Source organism: Carcharodon carcharias, chromosome 10, assembly GCF_017639515.1.
Source record: "Carcharodon carcharias isolate sCarCar2 chromosome 10, sCarCar2.pri, whole genome shotgun sequence".
In the NCBI taxonomy this organism is placed as follows: Eukaryota; Metazoa; Chordata; class Chondrichthyes; order Lamniformes; family Lamnidae; genus Carcharodon; species Carcharodon carcharias.
In genome coordinates, this window is record NC_054476.1 from 110,687,785 (window position 1) to 110,715,456 (window position 27,672).

Here is a 27,672-nt window from a genome sequence, read left to right on the forward strand (position 1 = left end):
GTTACAGTGATCAGAAAAGGAATTTGTGGAATGTCTATGTGATGGCTTTTTGGAGCAGCTACTAGGGAACAGGCAATTCTAGATTTAGTGATGTGTAATGAGGCAGATTTGATAAGGGAGCTTAAGGTGGAACCCTTAGGAGGAAGTGACCATAATATGATAGAATTTACCCTGCAATTTGAGAGGAAAAAGCTTGAATCAGATGAAATAGTATTACAGTTGAAGAAAGGCACGAGAGAGGAGCTGGCCAGAATTGACTGGGAGATGAGCCTAGTAGGAAAGACACTGGAACAGCAATGGCAGGAGTTTCTGGGAGTAATTTGGGAGACACAGCAAAAATTCATCCCTAGGAAGAAGAAGCATACTAAATTGAGGACGAGGCAACCATGACTTACAGTTGAAGAAAAGTAACTGCAGAGGCATGAGGGAGGAGCTGGCCAGAATTGACTGGGAGATGAGCCTAGCAGGAAAGACAGTGGAACAGCAATGGCAGGAGTTTCTGGGAGTAATTTGGGAGACACAGCAAAAATTAATCCCCAGGAAGAAGAAGGGTACTAAAGGGAGGACGAGGCAACCATGACTGACAACAAGGGAAGTCGGGGACAGTATAAAAGCTAAAGAGAAAGTATACAATGCGTCAAAGAGCATTGGGAAGCCAGGGGATTGGGAAGCCTACAAAGACCAATAGAGGACAACTAAAAAAGAAATAAGGAGGGAGAAGATTAAATATGAGGGTAAACTAGCCAGTAATATAAAAGAAGACTGCAAGAGTTTTTTTTTTAGATATATAAAGGGTAAGAGAGAGGCAAAAGTGGACATTGGGCCGCTGGAAAATGACGCTGGAGAAGTAATAATGGGGAACAAAGGAATGGCGGAGGAACTGAATAGGTACCTTGCATCAGTTTTCACGGAGGAAGACACGAGTAACATCCCCAAAATTCAAGAAAGTCGGGGGACAGAGGTGAGTATGGTGGCCATTACCAAGGAGAAGGTGCTAAGAAAACTGAAAGGTCTGAAGTTTGATAAATCACCTGGACCAGATGGATTACACCCCAGAGTTCTGAAGGAGATAGCTGAAGAGATAGTGGAGGCGTTAGTGGTGATCTTTCAGGAATCACTGGAGTCAGGGAGGGTCCTAGAGGACTGGAAAATCGCTAATGTAACCCCCCTGTTTAAGAAGGGAGTGAGGCAACAGACAGGAAATTACAGGCCGATTAGCCTGACCTCGGTCGTTGGTAAGATTTTAGAGCCCATTATTAAGGATGAGATTTCAGAATACTTGGAAGTGCATGGTAAAATAGGGCAAAGTCAGCATGGTTTCATCAAGGGGAGGTCATGCCTGACAAATCTGTTAGAATTCTTTGAGGAGGTAATGAGTAACTTAGACAAAGGAGAGCCAATGGATGTTTTCTACTTGGACTTCCAGAAGGCCTTTGACAAGGTGACACACAGGAGGCTGCTCAGTAAGATAAGAGCCCATGGTGTTAGAGGCAAGGTACTAGCATGGATAGAAGATTGGCTGTCTGGCAGGAGGCAGAGAGTGGGGATAAGGGAGTCCTTCTCAGGATGGCGGCAGGTGACTAGTGGAGTTCCGCAAGGGCCAGCGTTGGGACCACAACTTTTCACTTTATACATTAATGATATAGATGAAGGAACTGAGGGCATTCTGGCTAAGTTTGCAGATGATACAAAGACAGGTGGAGGGACAGGTAATATTGAGGAGGCGGGGAGGCTGCAGAAGGATTTAGGTTAGGAGAATGGGCAAAGACGTGGAAGATGGAATACAACGTGGGGAAGTGTGAGGTCATGCACTTTGGTAGGAAGAATAGAGGCATAGACTATTTTCTAAATGGGGAGAAAATTCAGAAATCTGGAGTGCAAAAGGACTTGGGAGTCCTGGTCCAGGATTCTCTTAAGGTTAACTTGCAGATTGAGTCCGTAGTTAGGAAGGCAAATGCAATGTTGGCATTTATTTCGAGAGGACTAGAATATAAAAACAGGGATGTGATGCTGAGTCTTTATAAGGCTCTGGTCAGACCACATTTAGAATATTGTGAGCAATTTTGGGCCCCGTATGTCAGGAAGGATGTGCTGGCCCTGGGGAAGGTCCAGAGAACATTCACGAGAATGATTTCAGGAATGAAAGGCTTAACATATGAGGAACATTTGAGGACTCTGGGTCTATACTGGATAGAGTTTAGAAGGATGAGAGGGGATCTGATTGAAACTTACAGAATACTGAAAGGCCTGGATAGAGTGGACATGGGGAAGATGTTTCCACTAGTAGGAGAGACTAGGACCCGAGGGCACAGCTTCAGAGTAAAGGGAAGACCTTTTAGAACAGAGATGAGGAGAAACTTCTTTAGCCAGAGAGTGGTGAATCTATGGAATTCATTGCCACAGAAGGCTGTGGAGGCCAGGTCATTGAGTGTATTCAAGACCGAGGTAGATAGGTTCTTGATTGGTAAGGGGATCAAAGGTTATGGGGAGAATGGGGTTGAGAAACTTATCAGCCATGATTGAATGGCGGAGCAGACTTGATGGGCTGAATGGCCTAATTTCTGCTCTGTCTTATGGTCTTTTGGAGCAGGTGAAGCTGGATAGAAGGCCAGTGATAGGTGCGGGCAAAGGGGAGATTGACAAAGATGTCATTAACAAAAGGACAAAGGGAATGTTAATGGTAGTGGTAAGAGCTTAAAAAAAAATGGCGCTGATGGTGGCATTAAGGTGAGAAAGCAGAACGTGATAAAGCAGGACAAGGGTAAGCACTCTGAAAAGAACAACGTGAACAAGTGACAGATGGCCCTTGTTGGGGTGGGATGAGGGGGTGGTAGTGGTGGTAGGGTGGTTTGGTGTTTGGGGGGGGGGGTGGTCCGGGGATTGGACATGGGATTGAAAGGGGGAGATAAAGTCCATGGTATTACCTTGTGTAGGCTCATTTTCTCTGAAGCTCTTCTTGCTGCTGCTCCCGGCCCCACTTGGATAAACTACAAGATCTCTGGCATGTTGTGTTGTTTTGATGTGATGGGTTTTATGCTGTTGAAAAAGTTGGGGGCGGGGGAAGGTCAGGTGGAACAGATGGGAAGGTCAGGGATAGGTTAGAGAGCAGGGGATATTAAATACCAAAGATGTCATGGAACAAAAGGCAAAGGGAATGGTAATGGTAGAGGTAAAGAAACAAAGCATTGGTCCAGAATAGGTGTCAATAGCAGAATAATGCTATTAATACTTCTTTGGAACCTTAATTCTGCTATTAACAGCTACTCTGGATTTCATTGTTTTGTTTTCAGAGCTGACCTTTATTATGCTTTTAGCACCTACTCTGGATCAATGCTCTGAGAAGAGGAGCCATGTTGGACTTGAAACATTAACTCTGTTTCTCACTCCACCAATACTGCCAGACCTACTGAGTTTTTCCAGCACTATTTTTATTTCAATTTGTTAGCCTGTTTGTGTAGAGCAATTTTCAGTCCTATCTTTGTCTACCTAAATACTTGAATGCAGCAGAGCCTCCTCTCACTTGATGGTGACAGGCCCAAAATCATCCTGTTCAGGTCCTAACCACACCAATGTGTCTGAGCTCAGCCAGATGTGACAAACTGGTAACCTGATGGAATTGACCGTTGGCTGAGCCCAGAGGGTACAGACCCTCATCACGCTACATTACCTTGAGCTCATTTTCCTCCCACTCTTCCAATCAGTCGCTCTAACTATTTCCAAAACAGTTCCAGTTCCACCCTACTTCATCCCCCACTGCCATCAAGAGCATAATCCATGGTGTTATCTTGTGTAGGCTCAATTTCTGTAAAGCTCTCCTTGCTCCTGCTCCCGGCTCTATTTGGATAAACTGCAAGCTGTCTGGCATGCTGTGTTGTTCTCACCATGTATTGTGGTACATACACCCATCACACCAGTCCTTATTGGGACCCCTACACCTCAGAGACTTAGCCTTCGAGATCCCTATGCTCACCTTCACATCTCACACTGGCCTTGGTGTTTCCAACCTTTGTGATCTCCTGTAGCTCTGTGCACTTGTATGTATCCTCTAACCTTTCAACATTGGCTTACTTCAGTCCTGTTCGCTACCTGCGGCTATTCCTTTGGATGACTATACACCCCTGCCCCCCAGCCCCATCAGCTTACCACAACTTCCTTGCCCACCAACCACCTTCCCTGCAAAAGCCTCGTGAAGTGTTTAACCACCCTTTAGCCCTGCTGAGTGTCTCCACTTCTTTCAGTCTCCTGTTTAGTGTCCATTTGTTATTCTCATCACTCTGCAGGGCAAGTTCTTCAAGCTAGCTACAGGCGCTCAAAGGAAAATTAAGGGATGTCACTGCTCCTTTTAAAGCTAAAAGTCACTTAGGGAGTTTTTTCAGTGAATGATTGTAGTGATTCCTCCTTTCATAAACTGGAAGAAAAAAAATGATATTTCTGTTCTTGGTTTGGAAGGATAAATTTACTTTCTATTAACATTGGGAAATAGTTACTTGAATTGGTTTCATTTAGTTTTTCAAAGCATGGAACTCCTGCCAAATCCTTAATTGTTCTGGTATGATCTATAGATTGTACCCAGGCTAAATATATCTTCAGTTGAAGTAAACGCATTCTGACTACTCCAGTTTCCTTCTGATATTTTTGAGATGAGATGCATTCCATGTCTTTCAGCAGAACTGGTTTTGTAAGTGACGAAGTATATAGTGTTGGGTTGCTGCATGCACTAGCTGGTAGTTCATGCTGTCCTGCTAATCTGGCTGTCCTGTTTTACTTCCAGTGGCCAAGCTCCAGCAACGCCTTGCTGAGTTGGAAAAGGCCAAGGCTGATTTCTTGCGCACCAAACAGCAGTTGGAATTCGAGTTTAATCAGAAGAGGGCAAAATTCAAGGAGCTGTACCTCGCAAAAGAAGGTTAGAAGTTACTTTTACTTTGGCAAGTGGTTTGCATGTTCACCCTGGTGAATTAACCGGGGATCAAGAGGGCCCCGAGTGGAAAATTTGAATGCCAGTGAATTGGTGTTAATAATGTTAATAAGGCATACAGGTAGCACTGTTTGACACTTATAAATGTGTTTTTTGACAACTGTGAAGAGTTAGTAAAATAGTAGTACACTAGCTTGGCAACTGAAAGGGTGCTGAGGTTTTTAATGATCCCTGGTTTGCATATCAGTCTTTTAAATGGTTGATACTTTATAGATTAAAAATCAATTGGTGGTAGTTGACTTTTCCCCTCAATGTTTGGTATTAATTCATGTTAGAATTGCTCCATTTTTATTTTTATTTGTTGTTTAGTTTCTTTTGGCTCTCCTGTTTCATATTTGATTTGTCTGTAATATAATAAAGTTCATCTTCTCTAGATTTGACCAGGCCCCTGTTGGTAATGAGCTCATTTGTCTCACCATAGCCTGTTTTGCTTTTATGTATAAAAGTTGATCAGAGATTGGCCTGTTTGAATATAAAATAAAACCAGCTCATACTTGGAAGTATTTCCAATTTTGCAGATGATATGAAACTTGGAAGCATTGTGAACTGTGAGGAAGATAAAAGGACAAAGTCAGGTTGTTGAAATGGGCGGACAAGTGGCAGATGACTTTTAATGTAGAGAAGTGTCATTTTGTTAGGAAGAATGTGGAATGACAATATAAGCTAAAGGGTACAGTTCTAAAGAGGGTGCAGGAGCAGAGGGACCTGAGTGTCGACATGCATAAATCATTGAACATGAGACGACAGCTTGAGAGTGTGGTTTACAAGGCATGCAGGCTTTATTAATAGGGGCATAGGGCATAGAGTATAAAAGCAGGGATGTTATGTTAAACTTGTAAAGAATCCTGGTTGTACTCACCTGGGTGGAGGGGTAGTGAGGCATCCAAACCTAATCTTTTCCTGATGTAACAACCATGCTTGTGTTTCCAGCAGTGTTTGTTAGATTGTGATCTGAAGCAGAAACTCTGGCCATTGGATGTTCTTTCACTTAACACTGCATAAACTGTAGCACTCCAAATAAGCTAACTTGGTTCAGATGGGAGGTTGTACCAAGAACCTACTATCGCCAAGTTTGCAGATGACACAAAAATAGGTGGGAAGGCAAGTGGTGAGGATGAAACAAAGAGCCTACAGAGGGATATAGACAGGCTAAGTGAGTGGGCAAAATCTTGGCAGATGGAATATAATGTGGGAAAATGAGAGGTTATGCACTTTGACAGGAAGAATAGAGGAGCTGGATATCATTTAAGAAGGCTGCAGCACAGAGGGATTTGAGAGTCCTTGTGCATTAATCCCAAAAAGCTAACATACAAGTTCAACAGGTAATAGGGAAGGCAAATGGAATGTTGGCCTTTATTTCAATGGGAATGGAGTGTAAAAATAGGGAAGTCTTGCTAAAACCATACAAAGCACTAGTTAGACCACACCTAGAATACTGTGAACAGTTTTCACCCCCTTATTAAGGAAAGATATACTGGCATTGGAGGCAGTCCAGAGAAGGTTCACTAGGTTGATCCCGGACATGGAGGGATTTTCTGATGAGAAGAGGTTGAGTAGGTTGGGCCTGTACTCATTGAAGTTTAGAAGAATGAGAGGTGACCTTATTGAAACATATAAGATTCCTAGGGAGCTTGACAGGGTAGATGCTGAGAGGTTGTTTCCCCATGTGGGAGAGTCTAGGACCAGAGAGCTTAATCTCAGAGTAAATGGGTGCCCATTTAAAACAGAGATGAGGAGGAATTTCTTCTGGGGGTAGTCAATCTGTGGAATTATTTACCACAGAGGGCTGTAAAAGCTGGGTGTCATGTATATTCAAGGCTGAGATAGACAGATTTTTAATCAGTAAGGGAATCAAGGGTTATAGGGAAAAGGCAGGAAAGTGGAATTGAGGATTATCAGATCAGTCATGATCTCATTGAGTGGCAGAGCAGACTCACTGGGCCGAATGGCCTATTTCTGCTCCTATGGTCTTATGGCTCAGTGGGTAGCGCTCTCATCTCTTGAGTCAGAAGGTCATGGGTTCAAGTCATAACAAAAGAAATAGTGGGAGTAGGCTGTTTGGTTCCTCTAGCCTGCTTCGCCATTCAAGAAAATCATGGCTGATCTGATTGTGGCCTCAAATCAACTTTCCTGCCTGCCCACCCACCCCCAATAACTGTTGACTCCCTTGTAGATCAAAAATCTGTCTAACTCAGGCTTGAATATATTCAGTTGACCATCTCCACTGCTCTCTGGGGTAGAGAATTCCAAAGATTAATAACCCTCAGAGAAGAAATTCCTCCTCACCTTGGTCCTAATTGACCTCCCTTATTCTGAGACCATGTCCGCTACTTCTAGACGCCCGACGAGCCAGGAGAAGCCTCCTCCCTGCATCTGCCTTGCCGAGCCCTGTAAGAATTTTGTATGTTTCGATGAGATTGCCTCTCATTCTTCTAAACTCTAGAGAATGAAAGCCCAGTCTCCTCAATCTCTTCTCATACGACAATCCTGCCATCCTAGGAATCAGTCTGATGAACCTTTGTTGCACTCCCTCTATGGCAGGTATATTCTTCCTTAGATAAGGAAGCCAAAACTGCACAGTACTCCAGGTGCAGTCTCACCAAGACTCTATATAATTGCAACAAGACATCTTTACTCCGGGCTCAAATCCTCTTGCAGTAAAGGTCAACAGACCGTTTGCCTTCTTAATTGAACCTGGGCCTGCATGTTAGTTTTCAGTGATTCATGAACAAGAACACCCAGGTCCCTTTGGACATCAATACTTCCAATCTCTCACCATTTAACAAAAAAAAACTCTGCATTTCTGTTTTTCCTACCAAAGTGGATGACTTCACATTTTTTCACATTATATTCCAGCTGCTATGTTCTTGCCCACTCACTTAGCCTGAATCCCCTTGAAGCCTCTTGTATCCTCCTCACAATTTACATTCCTACCTAGTTTTGTCATCAGCAAACTTGGAAATATTACATTTTGTTGCCACTTCCAAGTCTTTCATATAGATTGTGAACAGCTGGACCCCAAGCACTGATCCTTGCAGTGCCAATCTGAGAGTGACCCACTTTATTCCTACTCTGTTTTCTGTGCATGAACCAATTCTCAATCCATGCCAGTATATTACCCCCGATATCACATGCTCTAACTTTGTTTACTAACCTCCTGTGTGGAATCTTATCGAAAGCCTTCTGAAATTCCATATCCATCACATCCACTGGTTCCACCTTATTTATTCTACTAGTTATGTCCTCAGAAAAACTCAAGCCTTTTGACAAGTTTGTCAAACGTGGCTTCCCTTTCATAAATCCATGTTGACGCTGCCCAATCTTACCATTATTTTCTAGGTGCCCAGTTATCACATCCTTTAAAGTAAATTCTGGCATTTTCCCTACTACTGATGTCAGGCGAACAGGTCTGTAGTTTGCAATTTTCTCTCTCCCTCCTTTCTTGAACAGTGCAGTTACATTTGGTATCTTCTCTGTTATCATTGTATGGGTCATAGATGAGGTTGCCCTCAGTCAGGATTGATAGAGACTGATGGAGGCAAGGTTATTGGTAGACTTTACCTTTTATCGAATGTTCTACTAACCGTATATGGTACGGGTCTAAGCACAAGGCATCACATACTCATTCCTCAGCATACTCTGTTGTCATGTGAATTTACATCATTCGTGATGTTGCCTGTCTATTTGCATATTTAACATTAACCCTTCACACTTCACCTTCCAATCTGCAGGAACAATTCCAGAATCTATAGAATTTTGGAAGATGACCACCAATGCATCCATTATCTCTACAGCCACCTCTTTCAGCATGCTGGGATGCAGATAATCAGATCCAGGGATTTATCAACTTTCGGTCCCATTACTTTCTCCAGTACTACTTTTTTACTAATACTAATTTCAGTTCCTCACTCCCACTAGCCCTTTGGTTCTCTCCTATTTCTGGGAGGTTTTTTGTATCTTGCTCCATGAAGACAGACAGAAAATATTTGTTTAGTTTATCTGCCATTTCCTTACTCCCCGTTATAAATTGCCCTGTCTCTGCCTGTAATGGGCCCACATTTGTCTTTGCTAATCTTTTCCTTTTTACATACCTCTAGAATCTTTTGCAGTCTGTTTTTATATTTCTCGCTAGTTTACTCTCTTTCAATTTTCCCTTTCCTTATCAGTTTCTTGGTCCTCCTTTTGAATCCAAAATCTCCCAATTCTCGGGCTTACTACTTTTTTTGGGCATCTTTATAAATCACGTCCTTTGATCAATGCAATCTTTAACTTTTCTTGTTGGCCATGGTTGGATCCCTTTTCCTGTTGGGTTTTTGTGCCTCAAAGGAATGAAAATTTGTTGTAAAACATGTACTAATTCTCTAAATTCTAGATATTGCCTGTCTACTGTAATATCTTTTAATGTTATTTCCCAATCTTCCACAGCCAACTTGCTCCTCATACCTCCGTAGTTTCCTTTGTTTCGATTTGAGACTTGAGGTTCTGATTGGACTACACCTATTTCAAACTTCAAGTAAAATTGTAACACGATAAGGTCACTCTTCCCTAAAGGCTCCTTGACAATTTGTTTATTAATTAGCCCTTTCTTGTTGCACAATACTAGACCTAAAATAGCCGATTCCCGAGTTGGTTCCTCAACAAACTGTTCTAGAAAATCATCTCCTGTGTGTGTATATATATTCCAGGAACTCACCCTCCACAGCAATAGTGCTAAATTGGTTTCCCCAGTCTGTATGTAGATTGAAGTCTCCGAGATTACTGTATTACCCAGCACTTAAGTGCTGCTTTGGGTGCATTAGAATGTTTAAATTGGAGTTTGCTTCCAGTAGCTGGCTCTTACTTTGCTACAGGGGAAGCCCATAAAGCACGGGAGTTCAGAGAGAGAGTGAGCCCAAAAATCAGGGGAGAGAGACAGAGCTGGGAATTACAGATGAAATCTGAAAATGACATTGCAGGACTCCTGTAAATTGATTGGTTGTTAAATATAGGCTTTCTGTACTCAGCACAGAGGAGATGATTGGTGAGTGACAAGTGAGTTATCATATTAAGCCATACTTCAGTAAACACTTTCAATAAAAAGATTGAAGGTCGTCAGTGCAATTTGGCCATGTGAATTGTGTATCCTGCAAGATGTGGGAAGTCATGTAGGCACAAAATGCCTCAATGGTATCTGCAGGAAGTGTCACCAGCCGCAGAAACTTAAACTTCAGGTTGCGGAACTCGAGCAGGGTCTGGAGTCACTCTGGTGCATCCGCAAGGCAGAGGATTACATGGATAGCATGTTTGGTGAGGCGGTCACACCACAGCTAAGAACTACACAGGCAGAGAGGGAATGGGTAAATGCCAGAGTATCTAAACAGGCAGGTAGTGCAGGAAACCCCTGAGACTGTCTCGCTCTCCAACTGCTTTTCCACTTTGGATACTGGTGAACAAGATGGTTCCTCAGAGAACTGTAGCAAGAGCCAAGTTCATGGCACCACCGGTGGCACAGCTGCACAGGAGGGGAGGAGGAAGAGTGGAAGTGCTATAGTGGTAGAGGTTCCATTGTTAGAGGAGCAGACAGGTGTTTCTGCAGCCATAGACGTGACTCCAGGATGGTATGTTGCCTCCCTGGTGCCAGGGTCGGGGATGTCACAGAGCAGCTACAGGACATTCTTTTGGGGGAGGGTGAACAGCCAGAGGTCGTGGTCCACATTGGGACCAATGACATGGGTAGGAAAAGGGATATGATCCTGAAAGCAGATTTTATGGAGATAGGAAGGGAATTAAAAAAACAGGACCACAAGAGTAATCTCAGGATTACTCCCAATGCCACAGCTGGTCAGCATCAGAATAGAAAGATTGAGTAGTTCAACACGTGGCTGGAGAAATGGAGTAGGAGAGAGGGATTTAAATTTCTGAGACACTTGGACCTGTCCCGGGGCCTGTACAAGAAGGATGGGTTACACCTTAACAGGACTGGGATTGATGCCCTTGTGGGGAGGTTTGCCAGTGCTGTTGGGGAGAGTTTAAACTAGATTGGCGGGGAGTTGGGAACCTGGGGTAAAATTCAGAGGGGAGAGGAGAAAAACTAGCAGTGGGAAGTAGTGAAGTATCAACTGATGAGGATATATCAGAGAGTTGCATCAAGGTAGATAGAATACTGGGAGAGCTTGATAGAATTACAGTAGGCAACAGTAAATCATTAGATGGGGCCAGAGTAAGGAGGAAAGTAAAAAAGCCTAAACCGGAATTAATGTGCATGTATTTGAATACACGGAGTGTGGCTAATAAGATTGGTGAATTACAGACACAGGTTGACAAATGGAATTATGATATTGCTATAACAGAGACCTGGCTCAAAGAAGGGCTGGACTGGGTGTTAAATATTCCTGGGTACAAGGTGTTTAGGAGAGACGGGAAAAGAAGAAAAGCTGAGGAGTGGCAATATTGATTAAAGATGGCATGGCACTACTGGAGAGAGAGGATGTTCCAGAGTGGTCAAGGCCAGAATCTATCTGGCCAAAGGTAAAGAATGGGGAAAGGTGCAATAACATTAATTGGTGTAGTATATAGACCACCAACTAATGGAAGGGATGTAGAGAAACATATTTGCAAAGAAATTATAGAGAGGTACATGAATTATAGGGTAATCGTAATGGGGGACTTCAATTATCCAAATATAGACTGGGATAAGAACAGTACAAAAGGACAAGAGGGAATGTGTTCAAGATAATTTTCTACAGCAGTATGTTTCCAGTCCAACAAGAGGACATGCACTTTTGGACCTGGTTTTGGGGAATGAGTTGGCTCAAGTGGATCAAATATCAGTGGGAGAGCCTCTAGGGGGGCAGTGACCATTGTTTCATAAGGTTTAGGTTAATCATGGAAAAAGACAGAGAGCAATCCAGAGCAGGGATTCCTGTCATTTAGCAGGAAAAGTATTGCAGGCAATGTCAAGGTATATTCCCTTCAAGGGGAAAGGTAAGACAAAGAAATCCAGAGCGCTCTGGATGACGAGATAGATAGAGGTAAAGGTTAAAAGGAAGAAGTGTGCGTACTGCAGATATCAGGTAGAAAATACAATGGAGAATCAGGCTGAATATAGAAGGATCAGAGGGGAAGTGAAAAATTAATAAAAAAAGCAAGAGGAGAGCATGAAAAGAGGCTAGGAGTGAACATAAAAAGGAACCCCAAGGTTTGCCATAAGCATGTAACCAATAAAAGGGTGGTGAAAGAAAGAGGCGGGCTGATTAGGGGCCAAAAAAAGGGAATTGCATGTGGAGGCAGGAGAAATAATGAAGGTGTTGAACGAGTATTTTGCATCTGTCTTTACAAAGGAAGAACTTGCTGCCCAAAACAAAAACAGAAATACCTGGAAAAACTCAGCAGGTCTGACAGCATCGGCGGAGAAGAGCAAAGTTGACGTTTCGAGTCCTCATGACCTCTCAACAGCACTAAGTAGAAACAGGAAAGGGGTGAAATATAAGCTGGTTTAAGGTTGTGGGGGGGGAAGGTTGTTGGGACAAGGAAGCAGTGATAGGAGGAGATAACCAAAAGATGTCACAGACAAAAGAACAAAGAGGTGTTGAAGGTGGTGATATTATCTAAAAGAATGTGCTAATTAAGAGAGGAGAGCAGGACAAGCAAGGTCGCTCTAGTGGGGGTGGGGTGAAATAAACAATGGGTGGAATACATTTAAAAATAATGGAAATAGGTGGGAAAAGAAAAATCTATATAAATTATTGGAAAAAACAAAAGGGAGGGGGAAGAAACGGAAAGGGGGTGGGGATGGAGGAGGGAATTCAAGATCTAAAGTTGTTGAATTCAATATTCAGTCCGGAAGGCTGTAAAGTGCCTAGTTGGAAGATGAGGTGCTACTCCTCCAGTTTGCGTTGAGCTTCACTGGAACAATGCAGCAAGCCAAGGACAGACATGTGGGCAAGCGTGCAGGGTGGAGTGTTAAAATGGCAAGCAACAGGGAGGTCTAGGTAATGCTTGCGGACAGACCGAAGGTGTTCTGCAGAGCGGTCACCCAATCTGCGTTTGGTCTCTCCAATGTAGAGGAAACCGCATTGGGAGCAACAAATGCAGTAGACTAAGTTGGGGGAAATGCAAGTGAAATGCTGCTTCACTTGAAAGGAGTGTTTGGGCCCTTGGACAGTGAGGAGAGAGGAAGTGAAGGGGCAGTGTTGCATATTTTACGTTTGCATGGGGAGGTGCCGTAGGTGGGGGTTGAGGAGTAGGGGGTGATGGAGGAGTGGATCAGGGTGTCACGGAGGGAACGATTTCTAAGGAATGCCGCCAGGCGTGTGAAGTGAAGATGTGTTTGGTGGTGGCATCATGCTGGAGTTGGCGGAAATGGCAGAGAATGATCCTTTGAATGCGGAGGCTGGTGGGGTGATAAGTGAGGACAAGGGGGACCCTATCATGTTTCTGGGAGGGAGGAGAAGGCATGAGGGCGGATGCGCGGGAGATGGGTCGGACAAGGTTGAGGGCCCTGTCAACGACCGTGGGTGGAAAACCTCGGTTAAGGAAGAAGGAGGACATGTCAGAGGAATAGTTTTTGAAGGTAGCATCATCAGAACAGATGTGACGGAGGCAAAGGAACTGAGAGATTGAGATGGAGTCCTTACAGGAAGCGGGGTGTGAGGAGCTGTAGTCGAGGTAACTGTGGGAGTCGGTAGGCTTGTAATGGATATTGGTGGACAGTCTATCACCAGAAATTGAGACAGAGAGGTCAGGGAAGGGAAGTGTCAGAGATGGACCATGTGAAAATGATGGAGGGGTGGAGATTGGAAGCAAAATTGATAAATTTTTCCAGGTCCCGACGAGAGTATGAAGCCACACCGAAGTAATCATCGATGTACTGGAGAAGGAGTTGTGGGAGGGGGCCGGAGTAGGACTGGAACAAGGAATGTTCCACATACCCCATAAAGAGGCAGGCATAGCTGGGGCCCATGTGGATACCCATAGCCACACCTTTTATTTGGAGGAAGTGAGAGGAGTTAAAGGAGAAATTGTTCAGCGTGAGAACAAGTTCAGCCAGACGGAGGAGAATAGTGGTGGATGGGGATTGTTCGGGTCTCTGTTCGAGGAATAAGCTAAGGGCCCTCAGACCATCCCCGTGGGGGATGGAGGTGTAGAGGGATTGGACGCCCATGGTGAAGAGGAAGCAGTTGGGGCCAGGGAACTGGAAATTGTTGATGTGACGTAAGGTGTCAGAGGAATCACAGATGTAGGTGGCAAATGACTGGACAAGGGGAGAGAGAAGGGAGTCAGGATAGCGAGAAATTAATTTTGTGGGGCAGGAACAGGCTGACACTATCGGTCTGCCGGGACAGTCCCGTTTGTGGATTTTGGGTAGGAGATAGAAGCCAGCCGTCTGAGGTTGGCCGACTATCAGGTTGGAAGCTGTGGGAGGAAGTTCTCCAGAGGAGATGAGGTCAGTGACAGTCCTGGAAACAATGGCTTGATGTTTAGTGGTGAGGTCATGGTCCAGGGAGAGGTAGGAGCAAGTGTCTGTGAGTTGACGCTCAGCCTCCGCAAGATAGAGGTCAGTGAGCCAGACAACAACAGCACCACCCTTGTCAGTGTGTTTGATGACAATGTTAGGGTTGGACCTGAGAGAACAGAGTACAGCAAGTTCAGAGAGAGAAGGTTAGAATGGGTGAGAGGAGCAGAGAAATTGAGATGACTAATGTCATGCCAACAGTTCTCAATGAAAAGCTCAAGAGAAGGTAAGAATCCAGATGGAGGAGTCCAGGTGGAGGGAGAATATTGGATGTGGGTAAAAGGATCCGTTGAACGGCGAGAGGACTCCTGCCCAAAGAAGTGAGCATGGAGACCACTGTGGCAGAAGAAGAGTTCAGCATCATGCCGAGCCTGAAATTCATTGAGATGAGGGCGCAAGGGTATGAAACTAAGCCCTTTGCTAAGCACTGAACGTTCAGCGTCGGAGAGGGGAAGGTCAGGGGGTATAGTGAATACACGGCCGGGGCTGGGATTGGAAGATCGGGTGGGGACGGAGGGACAGGTTGGGGTGGAGGGTCCTGGATGGGTGTTGGTGTTGATGAGTTGTTGGAGCTTGAGTTCCTTAACATTTGAGAGAAAGAGAAAAAGTTTCTTGTTGAGGCGTCGGATGAGACGAAGAATAAAATGAAACTGGGGGCACGCGCAGCTTTGAAAAAGGGTGTGGCGGTGCTGCTGGAGGGAGAGGTTGAGTGTGTTCATATGGCGGCGCATGGCACTGAGTGTGGATCTCAGACTGCGATGGGAACAGCAGTCCGAGAAACGTTTTATGTCCCTGAGATACCTGTAATTCTGGGTGGGTTCGAAATATTTTTCCAGGTATTTCTGTTTTTGCTTTGGATTCCCAGCACCGCAGTTTTTTGTTTTTAACTTGCTGCCCAGGCCGAGGTGAAAGAGGAAGTAATTGGTGCACCAGTAGAACGTAGAATCAAGAGGAAGGAGGTTTTAGAAAGGCTATCTTTACTTAAAATAGATAAGGTACCAAGACTGGATGAGATGCATCCAAGGGTACTGAGGGAAATGAGAATGGAGATAGCAGAGGCACTAGTGATAGTCTTCCTTAGACACAGGGGAGCTGCCAGAGGACTGGAGAATTGTGAATGTTACACTCTTGTTCAAAAAGAGGTGTAAGGTTAAAGCTGGAAACTACAGACCAGTCAGTTTGACCTCAGTGGTAGGGAAACTTCTGGAAACTATAGTACGGGATAAACTCAATAATCACTTAGACAAGTGCAGGATAATTAAGGAAAGCCAGAATGGATTCGTTAAGGAGAAATCATGTTTAACTAACTTGCTGGAGTTTTTTGAGGAGGTAACAGAGAAGGTTGATAAAGGAAACACTGTTGATGTAGTGTATATGGATTTTCAAAAGGCATTTGATACAGTGCCACAACATACTTGTGAGCAAAATTCTAGGTCATGGCATAAAAGGGAAAGTAGGCACTTGGATAAGAATTGGCTGAGTGACAGGAAACTGAGAGTAGTGATTAATGGTTGTTTTTCAGATTGGAGGAAGATTTATAGTGGAGTTCCTCAGGAGTCAGTTTTGGACCCTTGCTCTTCCTGATATATGTTACTGACCTAAACTGTGCGTAGGGCATGATTTCAAAATTTGCAGATGATACGAAGATTAGAAAGTTGCCAACTTTGATGGGGATAGTTTGAGTCATAGAGGTTTACAGCACAGAAAAAGGCCCTTCAGCCCATCGAGTCTGTGCCGGTTAAACAAGTACCTAATTATTCTAATCCCATTTTCCAGCACTAGGCCCATAGCCTTGTATGCCATGACATCACAAGTGCACATGCAAATACTTCTTAAATGTTATGAGAGTTTCTGCCTCTACCACCCTTTCAGGCAGTGAGTTCCAGATTCCCACCACCCTCTGGGTGAAAAAATTCTTCCTAAACCTCCTGCCCATTACCTTAAATCTATGCATGCACCCCCCCCCCCCACCGGTTATTGATCCCACCACCAAGGGGAAAAGTTCCTTCCTGTCTACCCTATCTATATGCCCCTCATAATTTTATACACCTCAATCATGTCCCCCCTCAATCTCCTCTGCTCCAGGGAAAATAACCCCAGTCTATCCAATCTCTCCTCATAACTAAAACTCTCCAGCCCAGGCAACATCCTGGTAAATCTTCTCTGCACTCTCTCTAGTGCAATCACATCCTTCCTATAATACAGATTCCAGAACTGCACACAATACTGTAGCTGTGGCCTAACCAGCGTTTTATACAGTTCCAACATAATCTCCCTACTCTTATATTCTGTGCCTCGGCTAATAAAGGCAAAAATCTCATAGGCCTTTTTAACCACCTTATCTACCTGTCCCGCTACCTTAAGGGACCGGTGGAAATGCACACCAAGGTCCCTCTGATCCTCGGTACTTCCCAGGACAAAAGGACATAGATATGTTGGTGGATTGGGCAGACGAGTGGCAGATGAAGTTCAGTGCAGAGAAGTGTGAGATGATTGGTTTTGGCAGGAAAGATATGGTGAGACAGTATAAAATAAAGGGAGAGCCTCTAAAGGAGGTGCAGGAACAAAGGGACCTTGGTGTATGCCTACATAAGTCAGTGAAGATGGCAGAGCATATTGAGAGAACAGTTAATAAAGCATATAGTTAATTAGGAGTACATAGGAGCATTGAGTACAAGAGTAAGAAGGTTATATTGAACTTGTATAAGACACTAGTTAGGCCTCACCTGGAGCACTACATCCATTTCTGGGCACCATACTTGAGGAAGGATGTAAAGGTATTGGAGAGAGTACAGAGAAGATTCAGAAGAATGATTTATGGGATGAAGAACTGTAGCTATGAGGATAGATTGGAGAGGTTGGGACTGTTTTCCTTGGAGAAAAGAAGACTAAGAGGGGACTTGATAGAGGAATTTAAGATCATGAGTGGTATGGACAGGGTAAATACTGAGAAACTGTTCCCACTCAAGAGAGCATTAAGAACTAGAGGGCACAGATTCAAAATAATTAGCAAAAGGTGTAAATGTAATATGAGGAAATTTTATTTTCACCCAGAGGGTGGTTGGAGTCTGGAAAAAACTTCCTGAAAGGGTGGTGGAGGCAGGTTCGCTCGAGGTATTCAAAAGGGAATTGGATTGCTTCCTGAAAAGAGCGAATGTGCAAGGATATGGGGATAAGGCAGGGCAGTGGCACTAGGTGGAATGCTCTTTCAGAGAGCCAGTGCAGACTCGATGGGCCAAATGGTGGCCTCCTGCACTGTAAAGATATTGTGAAGAAAGCAGCTCACCATCCATCACCTTCTCAAGGGCAGTTAGGAATGGGGAATAAAGGCTGGCTGAACCAGTGGATGCTCACATCTCTGAATGAAAAAATAAATCATCACTGAGGGGTTCTTTAGAGCCACACCAATGAAAGTCTTTGTACTTTGTTTTCCTCAGTGTTTGAGATTTATTTTGCTAGAACTGGTTTTTGATAAACTTGACTAGCTTTGTATAATGTTCAACTTTGATCAAGAATAAATGGTTAGCACTTTGGAATTGTGTGCTTGGATCTGATATGCACTTATCTACACCAGTAATGTAATAGTTCCCAGGTATCTAGGTAACCCTATTGCAGCAATGCTTCCCATGATTACATTATCATAGTTACTAATAAACCTGACAGCTGCTTGTGCAATAGCAGATTTCTGGTGGCCCACAACTTAAGTTGAGTTTCTTTTGTGTCCTTGCAGACATGTTGGGCATTATGGAGCTTTTTTAACCCATGAGGTTTCAAAATCAAGAATGATAATTTATCTTGTATTTTTTTAGAGGAACTGAAGCGGCAAAATGTTGCATTGCAGTCTGCAGAAGGCGATGTTACTCGGCTGCAAGTCCAGCTCATGGAGGCAAATGCTGACATGGAGAATATAAAAGCAGTTGCTACGGTTTCTGAGACCACCAAACAGGAGGCAATCGATGATGTGAAGAAGCAATGGCAGGAAGAAGTTGCTTCAATGCAGGCCATAATGAAAGGTAATGAATAAAGTTCTTTTTCCCTGTGCAGGCTTCTGTTTACTTTTCCCTCTGAACCCACATAATGAGGCAGGGTTCTATGTGGGTTGGTCACCTCTCACATCCCACCCATTATTTGTCAGTTTTGACTCTGAATGTTAGTAGGAAAGGAGAACCCTGTATTTATTTAGTTGCTTCCCTGTCCTTTAGAGGATCTGACTGTTTCACAGCCCATGGATCAGTGTTGAAGTGCAGTTCATGTCTTCCTCCCATTCTCTGTGACTCAGTGCCGCAATTTCCATCATGGGTAGGGTACGGAGGCAGGTCCAGAACCCACCCCTGCTGGAACGGGGATCATGCTGGCACCAATCTGATCCACATCAGCCGTCCAGCCAACTGAGCCACCCGGCCCCAAGGAGTTAGAGTTGCTGTGGCAACATAAACTTTTACATGCGTGTTGTAGTCTGGAGCTATAGATAATGATGATAGAGGTTACAATTTCTTTCCACGCTCCACAGTTATCATAGCAAGAGTTGCCTACTTCAAAAGCTCTACATATAAATTATGCAAACTATGCCCTCCGTTACTTTACTAATCACTATTGCTGATATGACTCGTACTAACTTAGAAAATATTCTGATGGTTTCAAGCTCAAATTTACTGCAGATTTTCATTTTTCAGTCAGAGTGAGAGCCAAAAATAAAACTTATTCTCTGTCCCTCTATTTTGGTGTGGTGGTAGCCATGTTGCCAGATCTGCTAAGAATCATGCAGTGCTCAATGAATGAAACCAATCCAGCATTATTGGCATGATTACCTCTTGGGAGGCCACGAGAATCTGTTATGAGAGAAACACGATTTTGTTAACTACTTTGTCTGGCCTCACTGCGAATGGACTTGACTGACGTTCCCAGAAGGCTTCCATGATGCTGATAACTCTTTTGGTCTCGATTTAATTTTATAACAGCAACATTATATGTTAACCTGAAATCATTTCCAGACCAAATAAGCTAAAATCTCCCAGCCTCACACTCGCCTTGCCCTCGCTGGTCTTCCTGCTTCTCTTGCTCTCACATATTCTCTCTCTTTCACACGCTCACCCTCTCTCTCTCTCTCTCTCACTCTCTCCCCGTCTCTCATACTCACACTCTCTCTCTCGCCCTCTCGTCCCCGCCCCCTCGCCTTCTCTCTCGAATGCTTATAGCTAAAGTTTGGATGATTTTTGTGCAGTACCAGTAATTGTGGGCTGTGTATTTCTGCCATTGGATTAAATATTAAAATCTTCCTCGTTTGAGTTATATGACTGAAACCATTTAATTTTCTTTCTTGGTATTCTTCGTTTAAAAGAGAAAAAAGTTAGTTAATTTGTAAGAGGTGCCTTTGAACAATATTCTAAACTCTGCTGTAGAGACAGTGAGAGAGTATGAGATTCAGTTCCACCAGCGGCTGGAACAGGAACGCACGCAATGGGGGCAGTACAAGGAAGCAGTGGAACGTGAATTGGCTGACCTAAGGAGGCAACTCTCTGAAAGACAAGAGGAGGACAGTTTAGAAAATGATATGAAGAAAGTGAGTATGCTCCGCTATAAATCTTGAAACGATTGAAAAAATGTTCTGGTTGTCATGGTAATTTGTGTGTAGAGGCGGAAGACATAGGTAGGGTTCTAAATGAATACTTTGTGTTGGTGTTCACAAGTGAGCGGGACAACGTGGGTATGGAAATCAGGCAGAAGGACTGTGGTATAATTAAAGAAATTAGCATAGAAAGAGAGGAGGTTCTAAGTGGTGTGGCAGGGTTAAAAGTAGATAAATCTCTAGGCCTGGCTATTGAGTGAGGCAAGGGAGGAGATGGCAGGGGCACTGGCAATAATTTTCAAAACCTCTCTGGCTACAGGAGAGGTGCCAGAGGTCTGGAGGACAGCCAATGTGGTACCGTTATTCAAGGAGGGAGGAAGGGATAAACCAGGGAACTGGCCAGGCCAGCCAGTCTAACCTCAGTGGTGGGGAAACTATTGGAAGCAATTCTGAGAGACAGAATTTATCTATACTTGGAGAGGCAGGGATTAATCAAGGACAGCCAGCATGGTTTTGTTAAGAGGAGGTCATGCCTGACCAATTTGATTGAATTTCTTGAAGAGGTGACCAGGTGTGCAGATGAGGGCAATGCATTTGACTAGTCTGTTTGGACTTCAGCAAGGCTTTTGGTAAGGTCCCGCATGGGAGACTGATAACAAAGGTAAGAGCTCATGGGATCCAAGGCAATTTGGCAAATTGGATCCAGAATCGGCTAAGTGGCAGGAAGCAGAGGGTGATGGTGGATGGGTGTTTTTGTGACTGGATGCCTGTGTCCATTGGGGTTCCACAGGGATTGGTGATGGGTCCCTTGCTGTTTGTGGTATATATAAACGATTTAAACTTGAATGTAGGAGGGTTGATCAGTAAGTTCGCGGATGACACAAAAATTGGTGGGGTGATGAGTAGGAGGATAGTCATAGGTTACAGGAGGATATAGATGGGCTGGCCAGATGGGCTGATCAGTGGTAAATGGAATTTAATCCAGATAAGTGTGAGGTGATGCACTGGGGCAGGACAAACAAGGCACAGGAATACACAATGAATGGTAGGACCCTGGGAAGTACCGAGGATCAGAGGGATCTTGGTGTGCATGTCCACCGGTCCACCAGTCCTTTAAGGTAGCGGCACAGGTAGTTAAGGTGGTTAAGAAGGCATATGGGCTACTTGCCTTTATTAGCCGCGGCATAGAATATAAGAGCAGGGAGGTTATGCTGCAACTGTATAAAACACTGGTTAGGCCGCAGCTAGAGTATTGCGTGCAGTTCTGGAATCCACATTATAGGAAGGAAGTGATTGCACTGGAGAGAGTGCAGAGGAGATTTACCAGGATGTTGCCTGGGCTGGAGAGTTTTGGTTATGAGGAGAGATTGGATAGACTGGGGTTATTTTCCCTGGAGCAGAGGAGATTGAGGGGAGACATGATTGAGTTGTATAATATTATGATGGGCATAAATAGGGTAGACAGGAAGGAACTTTTCCCCAGGGGGCATAGATTTAAGGTAAGGAGCAGGAGGTTTAGAGGGGATGTGAGGAAGAATTTTTTCACCCAGAGCCTGGTGGGAATCTGGAACTCACTGCCTGAAAGGGTGGTAGAGGCAGAAACCCTCATAATATTTAAGAGGTATTTGGATGTGCACTTGTGATGCCATGGCATACAAGGCTATGGGTCTAGTGTTGGAAAATGGCATTAGAATAATTAGGTACTTGTTTGACTGGCGCAGATTCGATGGGCTGAAGGGCCTTTTTCTGTGCTGTAGACCTCTATGGCTCTGATGTTGAGGATAAATATTGAGTGGGAAGGGATAACTGGAGTTCGCTTTTGTTCGTGCAGGACAGTAAACAGTGTGTAAAAAAACCTGGTTTCAATTAACCAACTTCCAAATCATTTGGGGAGCAGGGTGGGTGTTTTTATTGGAGGTGATATGAAGTGCATTTTGGAGTCTTAAGCATTTGCTTATTAGATATCAAAGTCAAGACAGTCACACTTGTAATTATATATTCACTTCAATGTACAGGCTCAGGAAGATGCTGAGAAGTTGCGGTCAGTGGTAGTGCCCATGGAGAAGGAGATAGCAGCTCTGAAAGAAAAGCTATTAACAGCTGAGGAAAAGGTCAAAGAACTGGAAGCCTCAAAGGTGAGTCCTAAAAGACTGTACAATCAAAATATTTTGATTTGCCTGCATAACAGTGACTATTCTCTAAAATTATTCATAGTTGTTTAGCACTCTTATGTACTGTGGATATAAAAGGCACTATATATGTTCAAATTTGGAGTAAAGATTACTCATTGGAGAGTATGTAGAGGCGATTTACTAGATTGAGACCAAGGATGAGGGACTTCAGTTATGTGAAGAAACTTGAGAAGCTGGGGTTGTTCTCCCTAGAACAGGAAAGATTAAGGTGAGACTTTAATAGAGGCAATAAAAAATTGAGGTGTTTTGATATAGTATATGGAGAAACTGTTTCTACTGACAGGAAGGTCAGTAACCAGAGGACACAGATATAGTTAGCACAAAAGACCCTGTGGGAGGCAACAATATCTACAGAGTCACAGGGCACTATTTTATTCAGCAACTCATTATGATCTGGAATGTGCTGTCTTAAAGGCTGATGGAATCAGATTCAATAGTAACTTTCAAAAGGGATAAATACTTGAGAGTGGTTGCCAGACTATTGGGAAAGAGCAGAAGAGTGGGAGTAATTGGATACCTCTTTCAAAGAGCCAGCAAAGGCACGATGGGCTGAATGGCTTCCTTCTGTCCTGTAGTATTATTCTATGATGTGGTGTTTTTGTTGCACACAACATTTATCGTTCCCCATTTCACTTATCCATTTTTCTCCCCACCCCCTCAAAACCCTGTAAATGTGAAGTTATTCACTTTGGTTGTAAGAATAAAAAAGCAGAATGTTTTTTAAAGGGTGATAAATTTGTATGCGTTGCTGTTCAAGGAGACTTGGGTGTGCTGATACAAGGGAGGCAGAAAGTTAGCTTGCAGATGTGGCAACCAATTAGGCAGGCAAATGGCATGTTGCCCTTTATTGCAAAAGGATTGGAGCACACAAGTAAAGCAGTCTTGCTACAATTGTACAGGGTTTTGGTGAGACCGCAACTGTGTGCAGCTTTGGTCTCCACGTTTAAGAAATGATGCTTGCATTGGAGACGGTACAGTGAAGGTTCACCAAATTGGTCCCTGGGACGAGGGGGTTGTCCTATGATGAAAGGCTGAATAAATTGGGCTTATGTTCTCTGGAGTTTAGAAGAAAGAGATGCGATTTCATTGAAACTTACAAAACTTTAAAAGGGCTTAATAGAGTGGATGCTGAGAGATTGTTTCCATTGGTTGGGAATCTAAAACACGGGCACAGTCTCAGGATAAGGGCCCGATCGTTTAGGACTGAGATGAGAAGAAATCTCTTCATTCAAAGGGTTGTGAATCTTTGGAGTTCTCTGCCTCAGAGGGTTGTGGATGCTCCCTCGTTGAATATATTTAAGGCTGGCATAGACAGATTTTTGGTGTCTTGGAATTAAGGGATATTGGGGAACGGGAGGGAAATCGGAGTTGAATTCCAAGATAAACCATGATCATATTGAATGGCAGAGCAGGCTTGATGGGCTTTGTGGTTCACTCCTGCTCCTTTCTTATGTTCTTTAATATGCTGTGAATACTCATGGCATTTGTCAGATTATCTGAATTAAAAACATCACAGGAAAGGAAGGCTTTAATATTTACCAAAATGCTTCCTACTTGAACTTGGTGTTACCTTTCCCAAATATACAAGTATGTTTTGAATGGGCGGGAAGCATACAGTGATGCAGGCTGGGCATTTGTAATAATGTGAGGTCAGTGAAATTTGTTTCACCAGCTAAACTGAAAAGTATCATTAATTGAAAAACAAAGGAATATCCACATGGATGTTTTCACTGTATATAAAGAGACTGAAGTGGTTAATGTGCTCAGCAGGTTAAAGAGCTGAACCATTATCTTGAGACTGAGAAATCCTGCAGGACAGACCTGGAAATGTATGTTGCTGTTCTCAACACACAGAAAAGTGTGCTGCAGGAAGATGCAGAGAAACTGCGCAAAGAGCTGCATGAAGGTAATTGAAAGAAGAGCTAATAATTTTAAAAGCTATAAATTGTTAAACTGAGAACTTATCCTTGAGGTTAGAGTGAAATTTAGAAGAATCACTGATGCCTTAGGAAAGAAGAATAGGAATATGAGAAAACACTTCTTAAATTCAAAAGAACACTTCCCCATAGCTGTCATTTTATTCTGTAGCTTCTGTATTATTTAGATAATGTTTCTCTCCTCTCCAGCTTCCTCTCTGTCTCCCACCACCCCTTGATCACGGACTAACCTATTTCCAGGCCTTTGTCGCTCTTTCATAACTTGTAATGTGGAAAGGTGTCTTGGAATAATTCGCCTCTTTGTGAGAGTAGGGGAAGAGTGTAAGGCTTGTGTTTAGTACTTTCCCCGATATGGGAAGCATACCATCTGGCACTGTAAGCACAAATCCGAGTCATACTACTTGAGGGCACTGCTAGTCTCATCTGCCTGTGTGCAAAGACTTTTCTCTGTTCAGAGTAGAAATTTCTTCGGTATCATCTATTCTAATTTAGAATCTTCAGTGCTTTAGTATATTCTTCCTTAATTGTTGCATTAAGATGAGGTAAAAGTTAAATAAAAAGAGTTGATATTGAATACTGGCATTGAATCCAGAACGTTTAAATGTTGGAAACAGGATTAACAAACAATATCCTATGTTACTGTGACCATGGTAAGCTATCCCTCCTTGTCCTTCTCTACTCGTCTGAAATCTTTGACACCATTGGCCATACCATCCTCCTCCAAGGCCTCTTCTCGGTTGTTTAGCTGGGTGGCGCTGCCCTCACCTGGTTCCATTCTTACCTATCCAGTCAGAGCCAGAGTAATATCATTTCTTTCCACTCCTCCACCACTGTCCCTGGACTTCCCCAAAGACCTGTCTCTGGCCCCTTCCTGTTTCTCATCTATATGCTGAACTTTGATGACATTATCCAAAAACACCACGTCAGGTTCAACATGTAAGTTTACAATATCCGACTCTACTTCATCACCACAACCTCCCTCTACTCCTGTATTGCCTGAAAGTTGTCACATTGCTTGTCCAACATGAAGCACTAGATGAGCAGAAATTTCTTCCAACTAAATATCGAGAGGATTGAACCCATTGTCTTCAGTCCTCACCATAATCTCCATTCCCTAGCCACCAACTCCATCCCTTCCCTGGAAAGTGTCTGAGACTGAACAAGGCTGTTTACTAACTTGGTGTCTATTTATTCCCTAAATGAGTTGCTGACTACATATCTGTTCCATCACAAAGACTGTCCGATTCCACATTCTTGATGTTGCTTCTACTTTCTCTCCCATGCTTTTTTTTACCTCTAGAGTAGTTCAATTTTCTCTGGTGATGTACCCTCTAAATTTTTTTGGAGTTCGTGGGATTTGTTTAAGTGCGTAGTCCCTTTAAGGTTTTTTTTTGTGCTGCTGCACACCGCAGTAACTTAAAGGAGTCAACTTGTGTCTGGCCTGCATGAGAACTTTCAAGTTCCTGTGCAACAATGCAGCTTAGGAGGGAACATTGCTCTCTGGCTGGCCTTCCACCTTCCATTGATGGCACACCATTAATTTGAGGTCATCTGAAAATCTGCTGCCCACATCCTAATCTTCAGTTTTGGTCACCCATCACCCCCTGTGCTTCGTGACCTACATTAACTCCCAGTCTGGCAATGTCTCAGTTTTTAAATTCTTTCTTGTTTTCAAATCTCTCCAAGGCATTGCCCCTCCCTAGCTCTGTAATCCACTGCGGCCTTACAACCCCCCCTGAAATTTCAGCATTCTTCCAGTTCTGGACACTTGAACACTACCAGTCGTGCTTTCAGATGCCTAGATCCTAAGCTCTAAGCCTTCCTTGAACCTCTCAACTTCTCTTTTCTCCTTTAAGATGTTCCTCAAACCCTACCTCTTTCGACCAAGCATTTGATCACCTACCCTAATATCACCTTATATGGCTTGAGATCAAATTTTGTTTGATAACGTTCCTGTGAAGCACCTTGGCATTTTTTTTACCCCGCTTAAGGCACTCTATAAATGCCTAAAGCTATTGTTGTAAACATGTGGCCTGGTTCATTTGGTGACATTTGACTTGGGTTTGAAACCTAATGGAAACCTGTAGTTCACTGACTTCAGTTTGTTTAAATGTTCCCTTCAGTGTGTCATCTTTTGGAACAAGAAAGACAACAGCACAACCAGTTGAAATACACATGGCAGCGGGCCAATGATCAGTTCCTAGAATCCCAGCGGCTCCTCATGAGGGATATGCAGCGCATGGAGAACGTTCTCACTTCAGAGCAGCTTCGGCAGGTTGAAGAGCTGAAAAAGAAGGAGCAAGTATGAAAGACTTCAAATCCGTGATTCGAATGTTTACCTGAGTAGCAGAAGGAATGAAACAAACAAGGACCTGACTGTATCTTAGGAAATTCAGCTTCTCAAAACATTTTGATTCTCCTACTGTGTTCCTGCTTTCTCAATCTTTTAAAGCAAGATGCAGAAACCCTTGTAAGAGTTTGAAATTTTTAATAAAATGCAGCAAAGTATCAATGGCCTCCACGTTGGGCAAGTTGCTGGCCTCAATTAAAACAGTACCCTGATGTACTGATTTAAGCTTGCTCGTAGAGAATTAGTCTGATCATGTTGTTCATTGCTTTCAGTTGAGTAGTTGTGTTAGTGAAGATGGAAAGCAGGAATTCTTGTCACATGAATTGTTTACCTCATTGGGATAAACTTTGTTTTACAAAGATTCATAAAATGATGGACAGGAAAAGACCTGAACCATTCAACCTGTCCCCTACTGTGATGTCTTGTACATCATAACTCATACACTCTCCACTTCATTGGGAGAGAGGCGAGTGAAGGTGTGTGCATGGCTGGAGGGAGAAACTGGAAAATTCCTGTCTGACTCCATTAGGCAATCAAAACTAGTCCAGGAGATGTCTCTGTCCCTGATCATTCTGTGTGGTCTCTCTCTTTTATACAAAGTGAGATAAGAAACTGACCTGGTTCTCGCTGGAGGGAACTCAGGGAATCGATTTTTACCGCACAGACTGACGTTCTATAGGTCCACTTCTCTGGGATAAGCATCACCTTTTGTTAGCTAACTCATTTCTGGCCTTACACAACTTGTAAGAGTGACCCCAGGTTCTCACTAACCTATTTAGTTAAAACAGTTGATCTACACCAACACAGTCTAGCCCTTCTTCATCCAATGAACTCTGGATCAAATCATCCCTGAGTATGTCCTTCCCTAAATTATAAAGATTTGGCTCTTTTGAGTCTGTCTGGCTAAGATATGTTAAACTAGGAATTAATCTTGTAGCCCTCTGCATCCTTTCCCAAGCCTCACTATCAACCATCATGTGAGAAGGACAGAACTGAGCACAGGATTCTAACTGAGTCCTAACCAAAGTCTTGTACAAAGACAAAGCAGTATGCTTACAAGGACAAAATGGAATACTTTTCAAGAAGATTACCAAAGGGAAACCTCCCTTAATGAGTAGTTTGAGGCCCATGGATCAAGAAAGTCCTAAACTTGTCATCC

The 27,672-nt window shown here is 43.5% G+C and overlaps 1 protein-coding gene across 2 annotated transcripts in view; it reads left to right on the forward strand.

The window, feature by feature from the left end:
- rabep1 (rabaptin, RAB GTPase binding effector protein 1) overlaps window positions 1-27,672 on the forward strand; it is a 133,048-nt gene that overhangs the window by 55,164 nt on the left and 50,212 nt on the right. Inside the window, exons 2-7 of one of the 2 annotated variants that reach the window (XM_041198089.1) lie at window positions 4,772-4,903; window positions 18,278-18,481; window positions 19,868-20,028; window positions 22,050-22,169; window positions 23,994-24,132; window positions 26,287-26,465. In XM_041198089.1, the coding sequence (XP_041054023.1) occupies window positions 4,772-4,903; window positions 18,278-18,481; window positions 19,868-20,028; window positions 22,050-22,169; window positions 23,994-24,132; window positions 26,287-26,465 (935 nt within the window). The remainder of the gene's footprint in view (window positions 1-4,771; window positions 4,904-18,277; window positions 18,482-19,867; window positions 20,029-22,049; window positions 22,170-23,993; window positions 24,133-26,286; window positions 26,466-27,672) is intronic. The other variant, XM_041198090.1, reaches the window with a different exon arrangement.